This window comes from Dromiciops gliroides, chromosome 4 (assembly GCF_019393635.1).
Source record: "Dromiciops gliroides isolate mDroGli1 chromosome 4, mDroGli1.pri, whole genome shotgun sequence".
Taxonomy (NCBI): Eukaryota; Metazoa; Chordata; class Mammalia; order Microbiotheria; family Microbiotheriidae; genus Dromiciops; species Dromiciops gliroides.
The window spans coordinates 153,238,250-153,251,421 of NC_057864.1; the positions used below are offsets into that span (position 1 = coordinate 153,238,250).

At 38.4% G+C, this 13,172-nt stretch overlaps 1 protein-coding gene across 2 annotated transcripts in view; it reads left to right on the plus strand.

Annotated features, from left to right (window-relative positions):
- The first annotated feature begins 7,561 nt into the window (after window positions 1-7,561).
- Window positions 7,562-13,172, plus strand: part of LOC122726766 (SLAM family member 5-like) — a 42,846-nt gene continuing 37,235 nt past the window's right edge. For both annotated transcript variants that reach the window (XM_043964707.1, XM_043964708.1), the window contains exon 1: window positions 7,562-7,645. In XM_043964707.1, coding sequence (XP_043820642.1) covers window positions 7,600-7,645 — 46 coding nt within the window. In that variant the 5' untranslated portion in view covers window positions 7,562-7,599. The remainder of the gene's footprint in view (window positions 7,646-13,172) is intronic.

Sequence of the window (13,172 nt, forward strand, 5' to 3'; positions counted from 1 at the left end):
CTAAAATGGACCACAGCCATCTCAAAATTGGAAATAACTTCACCAAAGTCACCTAGTTCAAGGATCCCTTCAACAACAAACCCAAGAGTAGTCATCCAGGTTTTGCTTGACTTTTGGTGACAGGGGAAGCCACTATATTCTGAAAAAGACTATTCAACTTTTGGATAGGATTAATTATTAGGAAACATTGCCTTGCCTTAAGTGAAAAATCTGTGACTTTCAACCATTAGCTTAGTACTGCCATCCATAGCCAAGTAGAACAAAATCTAATTACATTTCCACATTATGGTTCTATAGATACTTGTGTAACCTGTGGGGACCAATTTTTAATTGGGGAGTGTTAGCTAAGTGGCTCACCGTAATATTGGGGCAAGGAAGAAGACCGGCAGCCTCCCTCAAAACAGAACAGGATTTATTTTAACAAGAATGAACTTAAAAAAAAACACACACACAAACAGGATCAGTAGGATCAAGGGAAAGGAAATAAAATGGGGAAAGGGAAATCATACAACCTGGAAAGATACCACCGCCCAGGAATCAGCTGAGAATACACAGCAGAACTCCTGTTGCCTTCCAGCGTCCAGCTAGAATGCCCAATTCTCCTCCGCCAATCCCAGAAAAACCCCACAAAGCCCCAGTCAATGGGATGGCCACTCTGACAGTCACATGACTGCCATCACTAGGCTTCCAATCATTATAATTTTGCCAGGCCCATGTAGGCATCAGCGAGTGGTGATGATGTGAGGTGCCAGTGCCATGGCAACAGCTACAACCAGTGGGTCGAGCACCGTGCGGTTTGCGGAGCCCCAGGCCAGTGCACTCTGAGGCATGAAAACCTCAAATAACAATTAATTCTTTACAAACCCAAGTTTGAAGCCTGGAATATTTCATGTACTGCTGCTTAGAAGTGATTCTGAATTGGTGGAGGGAATGGTGACAACATCCCATGCTTAGAAGGCAGAGTTGGTGTGAGAGCTATAGAAAGGAATATCTTCATTTCTCTTTCTTTATTTGTGTGTGAGGCAATTGGAGTTAAATGACTTGCCCAGGATCACACAGCTAGTAAGTGTCAAGTGTCTGAGGCTGAATTTGAACTCAGGTCCTCCTGAATCCAGGGCCAGTGCTCTATCCACTGTGCCACCTAGCTGCCCCCATTTCTCTTTCAATATGGATTTATATGGTTCTAAACTCTCTTCAAGAAGAAACTCGTGAAAAGAGAGAAAAGATTTCAGAAGGCAGCAGACATGTAGAGGAGCTGATAACTCAATATACTCCTGATTTCCAGCTCGCCTCCCAAAAAAGAATTTCTCCTCTGATGAGACTAGTGTATCTCTTTGATAGGACTGACATATCTTGGTCTCAATGAGAGAGTTCCCTTTGTGTATTTTCTAACCTGTATGACTTCTCCATTTTCTTTTTGATGTCTGGTATTCACTTTTTGTGATTTTTTAATATAACCAGCAGTTAGTTGGAAGGAGTCAAGCTTAAGGGTATAAGCTTGAGGTCACCCTTTCCCTTTTTATGGATAGTGCCCAGGAAATTGTCTTCAACTTAAAAATCATGTCCATGACTAGAAAAATTTAGGAAGGCAGATAAATATAATTCTCATCTGGTATCCTCTCTTAGAATACTAAGTGGCTAGGCTTGTGGCTCCTGCTCCTGCTCCCTCTAGGCTTACGTCAGATTCTTGGAGAATAGTAGGCAAGGTTACAGAGATATTTACTCATATCTCCCTGTAAGCCATATTTAGACAACTTTTATGAACATACACATCTTACCTGACAACGCACACTTTACATTTTAAAATAATTGTCATATCTCCCTTTCTAAATCTTCTAATCCTCACTTTTTGTGTCATGCAGGTAGATATCAGAGCTATAAGACTGGAAATGACTCAGTCAGATAAATAAATTTCATGGAATCTTGGGTATAAAATTACTTCTATAGTACTACCCCGATGCTCTCTATTGTCCCACCCCAGAGGATGCTGAGAGAAAGAAGGAAACAGAGACCTGAAAGTGGTTTTATAAAAAATGTCTCAAGACCCAACTCCAGGATTAAAATGGAGCTGGAAGGGTTATGTGTTGGCAGGTTTGACAGAGTTCAAATTACCCTTTGGTACATCTTTTTGATTCAGTATTGCTGCCCTGGTGAATGCAAAAATTGGGGGGGGGGTGAAGACAGTGTCTGATTTTAGAAAAGTAAATACTTTTTGTTGTAAATAAAGTTCTTTTTAATTAATTTTCTGGTCTGCAAATTTCTCATTGTGTTCCAATCCCAAACCTGAATTATTGGATTGTACCATAAAGCCTGGATCAGAATATTTAGCATTAACAAACTGGTTTGCATCTCAATAATCTTATTTTCTCAAAGTTGAATTGGGGGAAGATTGACAAAGAAAAATGGAAGCCTTAGGTCATGAGATGAGCACATACAATATTGGGTTTTGGTTTTGTTTTTTTTTGGTGAGGCAATTGGGATTAAGTGACTTGCCCAGGGTCACACAGCTAGTAAGTATCAAGTGTCTGAAGCTGGATTTGAACTTAGGGACTCCTGAATCCAGGGCTGGTGCTCTATCCACTGTGCCACCTAGCTGCCCCAAGCACATACAAGATTATGGCATTCTTTAGTCTTTTATATTTTAGCTGTTTATAAGGAGTTATCTCAAGAGATCAGAAAGGCCCCATCACTGTTTCTGAAGGAATAAAGAGTCATTTAAAGAATTTGACAAAGATAAAACAACAGCAACAAACAGCTAGCATTTATATGTAGCACTATAAGGTTTGAAAACACATTTAAAATCTAGTAACCTTTACTTGGTTCTTAGTGATAATTTCAGAAAAACTGATTCATAAGGAAACTGAAAACAAATTGTCTTTGCACATTCAGCAAAGATCAGTGTGAATAAACTTTAGGCATTTAAGGACTGTATCTTGAAGGTAGAGGGACAGATAATGGACTTAGTAACAATTCAGGTGAAAAGTGTAATGCTCTTGTGGTTGGGGAGCAATAGATTCCATGTGGAAAGGATGGCCTTTGACCCAGAGGCCTCTCTGGAAAAAGTGTTATATCTCACTTATATTAGAGCTATAAAGGAAAGGAATGAGAGCCAAAATAAAGATGCAAAATGAGAACCATAACTAGTAGTAAGAAAGCCTTAATCTTACCCTATTATTAACTCTAAGAGTAAGATTTCTTCCAAAAAGGAGTCAGAGGTTAGATGGTCATCACAAAGGAACTTATGAAATAGAAAAAGTGTAAATATAAAACTAATGAGTTGTTAGAACAATAGTTAATGATTATCCAGTCTAATGGGGGTAACTCAAAGCTTCTACCACCTGTAGCCTTCTGTCAACTTGGAGAACTCACAAAAGAGCTACCTTCACAAAGTCAGTTAAATGAGTTTAAGACTCTGGCTGGGGATTGTTGTTTGTTTCTTTTGGGGTTGCTAGAATGGAGAATACTGCCTACCTGTCCATATAAAATGAATTCTTAGGATTATATACTATTTAGAACTAGAAGAGGCCATAGAAACCATTAAATCAATCTCTATTCATTTTGCAGATGTGGAAATTGAGGGACAGAGAGGATAAAAGACTTATCCAGAGTAATAAATATGAGGGATAGAATTTGAATCCAGGTCCTGACTCTAAGTTGAGTGCATTATTCATTCCAGTACACCATGTCTTTCTAATTGCCCCATAGGAGTCAGTTCCCCAATGGGGACCAGTGAGTAAGGGGAAGAAATATATTAAGTAGGATAAGGCTCTTTTATACCCTATGACCAACTTTTTTTGGGATCCCAACTTTTGTTCAGAGACCCACCTATGTGGTGCCAGGCTTTACCTTTGGGCCTCACTTTCCACTGACACATAGGTCTGGGCAGACAAATTTGATAATATGAGCAGAAGTCTAGGACAACCCCAATGAGTGTCTAGAAAAATATGGTTGCTCACACAAATAAGTGCTATGAACAAATTATGACTTTGCTGGAAGCTGGGAACTCCAGTCCTAGCTCCAGTGTGTTTAGTCCCCTCTGCTAATTCAATGGATCTCCACCCACAAAGACATGGCTCTTGAGAAATACCATCTTGCCTGGTTCACTGATACAGCTGCCATATGTGATAGAAGCTTATTGTGTTGTTGATAATAGTTAAAGTAACTATTAACAATAATAAATAACCTAGAAAATTGGCTAAGAAATAATTTTAAAGTCATTGAACTCCCTGAAAACCAAGACTAAGCAAAAACAAATCTGTTTTTAAAGTATACCACAAAAGAAGATTATTCAAACAGTAAAGTGAAAATATAACAAAACTGCAAGTGTATCACATTGAAAATGACAACACTAATTCCGTGTTAAAGAACTTCTAGGGGCAGCTAGGTGGTGCAGTGGATAGAGCACTGGCCCTGGAGTCAGGAGTACCTGAGTTCAAATCCAGCCTCAGACACTTAACACTTACTAGCTGTGTGACCCTAAGCAAGTCACTTAACCCCAATTGCCTACTAAAAAAATGGTTTTTTTAAATTAAAAAAAATAAAGAACTTCCATATTAACTCTGAGGTACCACCTCACACCTAATCAGAGGGGAAAATATAAGAAAAAAGAAAAATGTTGGATGTTGGAGGGGATGTGGGAAAACTGGAATGCTAATCCACTGTTGGTGGAGTTGTGAATTGATTTAACCATTCTGGAAAGCTTTGGAACTATGTTCAAAGGGCTATAAAACAGTACATACCCTTTGATCCAGAAATACCATTGTTAGATTTATATCCCAAAGACATCCAAAAAAGAGAAAAAGATCTATTTGTACAAAAATATTTATAGCAGCTTTTTGTGGTGGCTAAGAATTGGAAATCAAAGGAATATCCATCAATTGGGGAATGGCTTAACAAGCTGTGGTATATGATTGTGATAGAATATTATTGTGCTATAAGAAATGACAAGCAGGATGACAAGACCTGGAAAGACTTATATGAACTGATGTATAATGAGTTGAGCAGAGTCAGGAGAGCATTGTGCAAAGTGACAGCAATATTGTTCAATGAAGAATTGTGAATGACTTAACTATTCTCAGCAATGCAATGATCCAAGATAATCCCAAAGGACTATCCACCTCCAAAACAAAGAACTGATATTGATTGAACACAGACTGAAGCATGCTGTTTTTTACTTTCTTTCTTTCTTTTCTTTTCTTTTATTTGAGTTTTCTTATGCAATATGACTAATATGATAATGTTTTACATAAATGCATGTGCCCAATCTATATCTTATTGCTTGCTCTCTCAGGGAGTGGGAGGTGTGGGAGGGAAGAAGGGATAGAATATAAAACTCAAAACTTTAAATAAAATGTTTATTATAAAAAAAAAAGGACTTCCATATTTAAAAAAAAACATCAAGGAAGAAAGAGACCAAGACCCACCAGGATTTTACAAGTCTTAGTAGCAACTACCATAAAGAAAAGAAAATATTGGAATTGATGTAACAAAAGGCAAAACAAAAAATAATTTACCCTATAAAACTAAGTATACTCCTACAGAGGTGGTGGTGCATAGACAGCCTTTTTATAGAAGAGTTTTTAAAATTCCTTGAATATATGAAAAATAACCAGGGCTGGGTAAAATCTTTGAAATGCAAGCACAAGAGGCAAAAGACACCCAAAAAGGTAAGTATATTTGAGTTCCTTAAAGGAATAAATGATTACCAAGTACTCATGTCATGGGGGGGGGGTGTCTCTTTCCAATTTCATTTTTTTCAAGTGTCAAAAAGGGGAGAATTGATCAACTCAGAGCCTAGGTATGGTTTTGTTTGGTGGTTTTAGGAGAGTAAATGAAAGAGAAGAAAGGGGAATATATTGTAGAATAAATGAGAAAGAAAAGAAAGGAAATGATTATTTATAATAATGGAGGCTCATCAGAAAAACATATACAGAGATGGGAGTAGAAGGAGTAAACATCACATGAATCTGACTCCTATCTGAACCTTACAAAAGAATGTTGACATATATGTACATTGAGAGAGAGAGACAGAGAGATGGAGAGGGAGGGAGGGAGAGTTTAGAGTAAAAATACATTAAAGTAAAAAGGGTGGATCAGCTGTTTTTCCAAGGAGATATTTCATATTACCCTCTATTTTTTATTCATTTGGATTTCCTTTATTGTGTCTTGATTTCTCATAAAGTCATTAGCTTCTATTTGCTCTATCCTGATTCTTAAGCAATGATTTTCTTCAGAGAGTTTATGTACCTTCTTTTCTGTTTGGCCAACTTGGCTTTTCTAGCTGTTGAGGTTTTTTTCATGACCCTCCTATATCACTCTCATTTCTCTTTCCATTTTTTCCTCTACCTCTCTTACTTTTCCTTCTACCTTTCTTACTTTATCTTCAAAGTCCTTTTTGAGCACTTACATGGCCTGAGAACAATTCACATTTTTCTAGGAAGCTTTGGATGTAGGAGCTTTGACTTTGTTATCTTTTTCTGAGGGTGTATTTTGATCTACTTTGCCACCAAAGAAACTTTTGATGGTCTGCTGCTTTCTCTGCCTGCTCATCTTGGCCTCCTATTTCTCGACTTTTAACTCCTTCTTAACATGGAGCCCTGCTTCCAGGATGTACTATCCCAAGCTATACAGGGTCCCAGGTGGTATGGTTTAGGCTCATTCTCAGCCTGCCTGGCCTGTAAGTAACCACAGGCTTGCTTTCTCTTTAACCTAGAAGCAGAAATCTGATTGAAATCTGATTCTCTATGGTTGAAAGCTTGGCATGCCTGTGCCCCTCTCCCACTGGGCCACTGCCACTTAAGTCTACTTCCTTAGTAACACCACAGTGCTCTTGCCTCTGCTGTAGCAGAGACCCCCCCTACTATTTTTCCCCGGGCAACCGCTAGACCCCCTCACCAGTCTGTAATCTGAGTTTCAGAAGAAGCTGCTGATGCTGAAGATTATGAGACTCCGGAGGCATGGCCTGCCTGGGGCTGGATCTGCACTTCACTCCTGTGAGCCTCAGTTTCTCATCTACAAAATGATGAGGCTAGACTGTATAGTCTCTAAAATCCTTTCTAGCTCTAAATTAATGGCATTACATTCAAGAGAAATTAGGCTTATTCTCTATGGCTCCAAGAAACAGAACTAATTTTACAGGCAGTCAGTATTCAGATCAATTAAAAAAGAAGAGACTTTCACCACTTTAACTGTGCAAAAAAAAATTTAATAAGCTGCCTTAATAGGCAGTGTGTTCATTACTAATGGTACTCATGGAGAGATATGATGATCACTTATCAGAGATATTATGGAAAGGAAATAAGCAGTGGTCTAGGGGACTAGAACATGGGCTAGACAGTTACTTGAAGAATTCATTTAATTAGTTTGGGCATATTCCCTTGTCCATCACTAGTCAAAAATTTCTAATGCCCATTTCCCTTGTAAAGCCTAAGGATTACTATTTCTACCTCTACCTCTTACTATTGCTATAGTTGTAGAGCAATGTTGCTATTGGTGACACTCTGCAGTGAAACGTCACGGCACTAAAAATAAAGGAAGGGAAACAGAGAAACTGCAACTCATTTATCAGTTGCCTGCTAAGGAGTAAGAGCTTGAAAGAACATGACCCAACCCCACCTGTGGTTCTTGGTCGTCTTTCTGTTTGTGGGTAAGTTTTGTCCATTGCCAGTTCCTCTCTATTGTCCACCTGTTGGCTATCTGGTTGGGCAGGAACATTGTTGAGACCTTGATTGTTTGGGGCTAAGATGGTGGTTTCCTTTTGGTTTGTGCTTTTAAACAATTATGCTAACCCATGTGGTTTCTGTCTGTACTGAAATGCTAAGGAACTGAGCTGGTCACAAACATGGCCATGAAAAGAACATCAAACCTTACCAGCCTAATGTCTTTTCCTACTTTGAAGATGAATGTGTTTGTATTCAGAATTCACTTGGTCTCAGTGGACCTCAGATTCATCAACTATAAAATGAAAGGGATGGGTTTAAGATTCCTACCAGCTAAAACCTTCTATGGATCTATAATTCCAGGAAAGGGACCTTGGACATTCTCCTTTGATCCTTACAATAGTCCTGTGAAAGAGGCAAAATACATTTTTTATACATTTGAAAAAAAATAGCTGAGGCTCACAGGGATTGAATAACTTCTTTATAAATCACAAAGCTATTAAATGACAGAACCAGAACCCAAACAAAAAGCATCATAAGGTCTCTATATATTCCACATAGTAGGTATATAATAAATGTTTGTTGTTTTGAATTGAACTGAAAATGTAATTTTCCAGTCTGGTTTTCACTATACTATGCTTCCTCTCTTCTATGCTAGCTTTAGCTTAAACTATGCTAAACAGCTGTCATGCATTCTTAAACCAGTCAGTTGAGACTTTACCATAAACTGGAAAGAATGCTGGATTTGGAGTCAAAGGACCTAGATTCAAATCTTGCTTTGCCACTTATGATGTGTCCTTGGAAAAGTCACTTAACTTCTCTGGGATTGAGCTTCTTCATCTATAAAATAAGGATTATACTCTATGATTTCTAAGGTCCCTTCAGTTTATTGTTAGATATACAACCATCAATCTATATTAAAATGAATAATGGAGAGCTGAGTGTAATATTTGAAATGTAGGCAATAATAACAAAAAAAACCCATGATTTATTTGTCCAATTCTTTAAGCTTTACATACATGATACAAGTAGAGGCTTAGAGAGATGAAGAAACATTCTCTGGGCCACAAAGCTATTAAGCAGGAAAGCCTGAACTTAAATCCAGGCCAACGGCCTTCTCTACAGGTAGCTATTGTGGTCAACATCTTCATCGTCATTATCCTCACTAAGCATTATTGAGCAGATGGCACTGTTTGGGGTATTATACAAAGAAAAATGTACAGGATAAGTCCCTGGCCCCAGTTGCCTAAAGCCAATTAGAAAGAAGGGAGACTGCTCAGGACTGTGTTGGATAGCAGAGAGATGTCATTTTGACTGTAAAAGACTCATATTATGTACGGTTCATGTTTAAGATGACTGATGGTGTTTTTATATTTTGATCTTCAGTGTCTGTTAGAAACTCTAGCAATATATTGGAACAACCTAGGTCAGAAACAACAGACTTTCTTTAAAATGTGGAACCAATGTGCCTAGAGTTCATTAATCCACCTGGCGATTTAAATCATACTCCCATTTATAAAGAATCTCCTCTCTAGAGAAAACTCAACCAAGACAGCAGCATGTAACATAAATCCCATGACTCCATGGGATAGTCCAGGCTGAAAATATATAAAGGTGCAATGAGGGGTTAGGTGGAACTATGGATAGCTCTTTGCTGTTTCCTCATCCCACTCTGACTCCTTTAGCTTGGGTGTGTCCACTTGGCTTTGTCTCAGGCTTAGTCTCTCCCTTAAAGGATCTCATTCATTCCCATGAGTTCTATTATCACCTCTATGCATATGATTTTCAATTCTTTATGTATAGCCACCAATCTCTCCCCAAAGCTCTAGTCCACTATTTCTAAATGCCTCTTGAATACCTGAGTCTATTGTATTAAACTCAACTGAACTTGTCTTGGCTCAAAGGCAGGGGAAATTACTTTGCTTTTAACTTCTCTATTTTTGTTATTTTTACAACTATATTCTAAGTTGCTTAATCTCACAACCACAGAATTACTCTTTAATTCTTCCCTTTCCCTCACCCCTACAACTAATTGAAATTCTATCAATTCTTTATACTGGAGGGAGGTGAGGGGTGGGGGATAAAGGTTAGGATAGAAGATGTGCTAATCATAGAGCCAGGGTTGAGGAATAACCAGTGAACAGCCTTGTTCCCCACTTATCTCTGAAAATATCAAGCAATCAGGGGGCAGCTAGGTGGTTCAGTGGATAAAGCACTGGCCCTGGACTCAGGAGGACCTGAGTTCAAATCTAGCCTCAGACACTTGACATTTATTAGCTGTGTGACCTGGGGCAAGTCACTTAACCCTCATTGTCCCACACCCCCCCCAAAAAAAAGAGAGAGGGAGAATGATATCTGTCTTCTGTATAAGCTCTTCATCCTCCTTTTATGGCTCCAGTATTAGTCCCCCCCCCAATACATCATGGATCCTTTTTGCTTCTTTCTCTACATATTCTCCCTTGCTGATCTAATCTTCTTAAGTGGTTTCAATTATTACTTTCATGAAGATGATTTCCAAGGGTCTATCTCCACTCCAACCTCTCTTCATAGCCTGGTTTATTTCAATTTAACAAGCATTTATTATGATTCTGTATCTCCAAATAGCAACTAGGTATCTCCACTTGGATTTCCTGCCTGCAATTCAAATGCAATGTGTTCAGAAACTAACATGTCTTCTTCTTTTTTTTTTTTTTGCGTGGCAATGGGGGTTAAGTGACTTGCCCAGGGTCACACAGCTAGTAAATGTCAAGTGTCTGAGGCCAGATTTGAACTCAGGTACTCCTGAATCCAGGGCTGGTGCTTTATCCACTGTGCCACCTAGCCACCCCCTAACATGTCTTCTTTTGCCCAGCCCCATAACTGTATCTCTTAACTTCTCTATTTCTGGCAGTGGCCCACCATTTTTCAATAATTTCGTTACTATCTTTTATTTCTCTTTCTGTGTGTCTCCTTCTCTGTTTCTCTGTCTGTGTGTGTCTTTGTCTTTCTGTGTGTATCTCTCTTTCTCTTTCTTTGTGTCTCTGTCTCTTTGTCTCTCTGTCTCTCTCACCCTCCTTCTCTGCCTTTCATTCCTCTCTCTCCCTCTCCTCTTTCTACCTCTCTCCCTCAATGGCCATGATCTTTTTTTATATTATTATTATTATTCCTCATCCTTAGGCTCTTCATTTGATGGCATGGAGAGAAACTAGGAGAATATCTCAGATTGTTGTCACCTTCAGAAGTAGTCCTAGGCTGGATAGACCAACAGATCTGACCAAGGATGCTATTTAATAGTACCTTATGTTTGCCTGATGCTTCATGGTTTTCATACAAATTAACCCAGTACTTTTTCACAAATCTGTTAGGTGGGCAGAACAAGGATTATTATAAACTGAGATATTTCCAAGTTTACACAGCTAGTAAGTGATGGAGCCATGACTAAGAGTCAGAACTTTTTATTAGGTTGGCATTCTCACCCATACAAAAAACACATATTGTTATATATGTGTTATTTGCTATATGACATTTGAAAGAGTAGACTCTTTGTCACCCAGTGATCTTAGACAAGACTTCTCTCATGATAAAGGCTTGGAAGGAGTGGAAATAGGAGGCTGGGTACAGTGGAAATTTGAGAGGGTGGCCTAGGTGAGTGGGAAACAGGTTTCTGTGAAAGGAAAGGTCAGGGATGAGGTGTTTGCTATGTGAGATTTGACATAGTAAGACAGCAGTCATAGACAAGCAGGAATTTATTTTAGCTAACATGGGCTATGTAATTCTAGAAATCTAACATAAAACTGATATGGTTTCACAAATTTATATTTTCAAAACTTCAAACAACTGGGGCAGCTAGGTGGCGCAGTGGATAGAGCACCGGCCCTGGAGTCAGGAGGACCTGAGTTCAAATCCGGCCTCAGACACTTAACACTTACTAGCTGTGTGACCCTGGGCAACTCACTTAACCCCAATTGCCTCACTAAAAAAAAAAAAAAAAAAAAAAAAAAAAAACTTCAAACAACAAATAGTCATTTTTAAATAGATTATTCATGACTCTAGAGAAATATATATTAATATAGTGTCTAAAACATCACATATCCCATAGAACATAAGCTACTTAAGATCAAGGACTGTGCTCCATCTTGTCTTTGTATGCCAAGGCAATACTGACATTGGACCCAGGTGGGTTCTCATGCCAACTGTGTGACCATGAGCAAGTCACTTAACATCTCAGTGCCCCAGGGAATTGTTCAGACTATAAGTTCCAAATGAGTTGCTGATCTGCATCAGTGAAAGAAATTTCCATGCTAGGAGTTTCACTTCTGATGAAATCAGAAATGTGTACTACCCCCCCTTAAAAAAAATTCCCAGCACTGAGTACATTACTTTGCATATAGTCAACATGGAATAAATAAACACTAACTGGTGAATTGTTATTGGAATATATAGTAGCTCATTTACCCAACAATACTGACTACATTCACTACAGATGTTATCTAATCTTAGCTGGACCATCACTGTGGCTTTACTCCTTCCTAATTGTTCTTCCATTTCAGCAGTTCTTAAAATGTAATCTGGGAACCCCTGGGGATCTCCAAAACTCTTTCGGAAGGTCTACAAAGGGAAAAATATTTTTATAATAATATTTTAAAATACATAATAATTTCTGATATCATAAATATCAATGAACATAACCCATATAAATAAAAACTCTTTGGGGGTAGGGTCTTCAATCACTTTTAAGTACATAAAGGTTTCCTGAAAGCAAAAAGTATGAGAATCACTCCTATGATCCCACTGCCCATTGAGGCTGTTCCAAACCTCATCTCCTCAAACCTTGTCCACCTCTCCCTTTCTTCACCCTTTCAGTCAAGGACTTCATATTTTAACTTACTGAGAAGTACTCATGCACTTTGAGTTCCCTCTTCTCCCCTGCTCTTCATCTATAAACCATTTGATATCTTTCTCCTTACCTTCCTTTACTCCAGTTCCTGATTTTTAAAAAAAGTTGCCCTTCTCCTTATCAAAACCAACCCCGGTACAAGTGCTCATGATCCCATACACTCCTATCTTTTCCAGCAGATTGTCCCCATAGCAATTCCTCCGCTTTAATTTTTTTTTTTTTTAGTGAGGCAATTGGGTTTAAGTGACTTGCCCAGGGTCACACAGCTAGTAAGTGTTAAGTGTCTGAGGCTGGATTTGAACTCAGGTACTCCTGACTCCAGGGCTGGTGCTTTATCCACTGTACCACCTAGCTGGCCCCTTCCGCTTTAATTTTTAATCTCTCACCATACTCGTTCTTTCCTTGATACCTACAAACAAATACATTTTTGAGGCTTAAAAAACTTTTTTACTAGAGTCAAATATAATGTCAATCTATTATTATTCCATAACTCTCCTTAGTTTCTTTATCAAACTCCTAGAAAGAGCTATCTATATTTACTGCATCCACTACTTTTTACAATGCTTAATAAAACTATAGAAGATGATAGCTGGAGGAGAATTCTTTATTTAATCATTGGAAAAACTGGCTAGCAATAT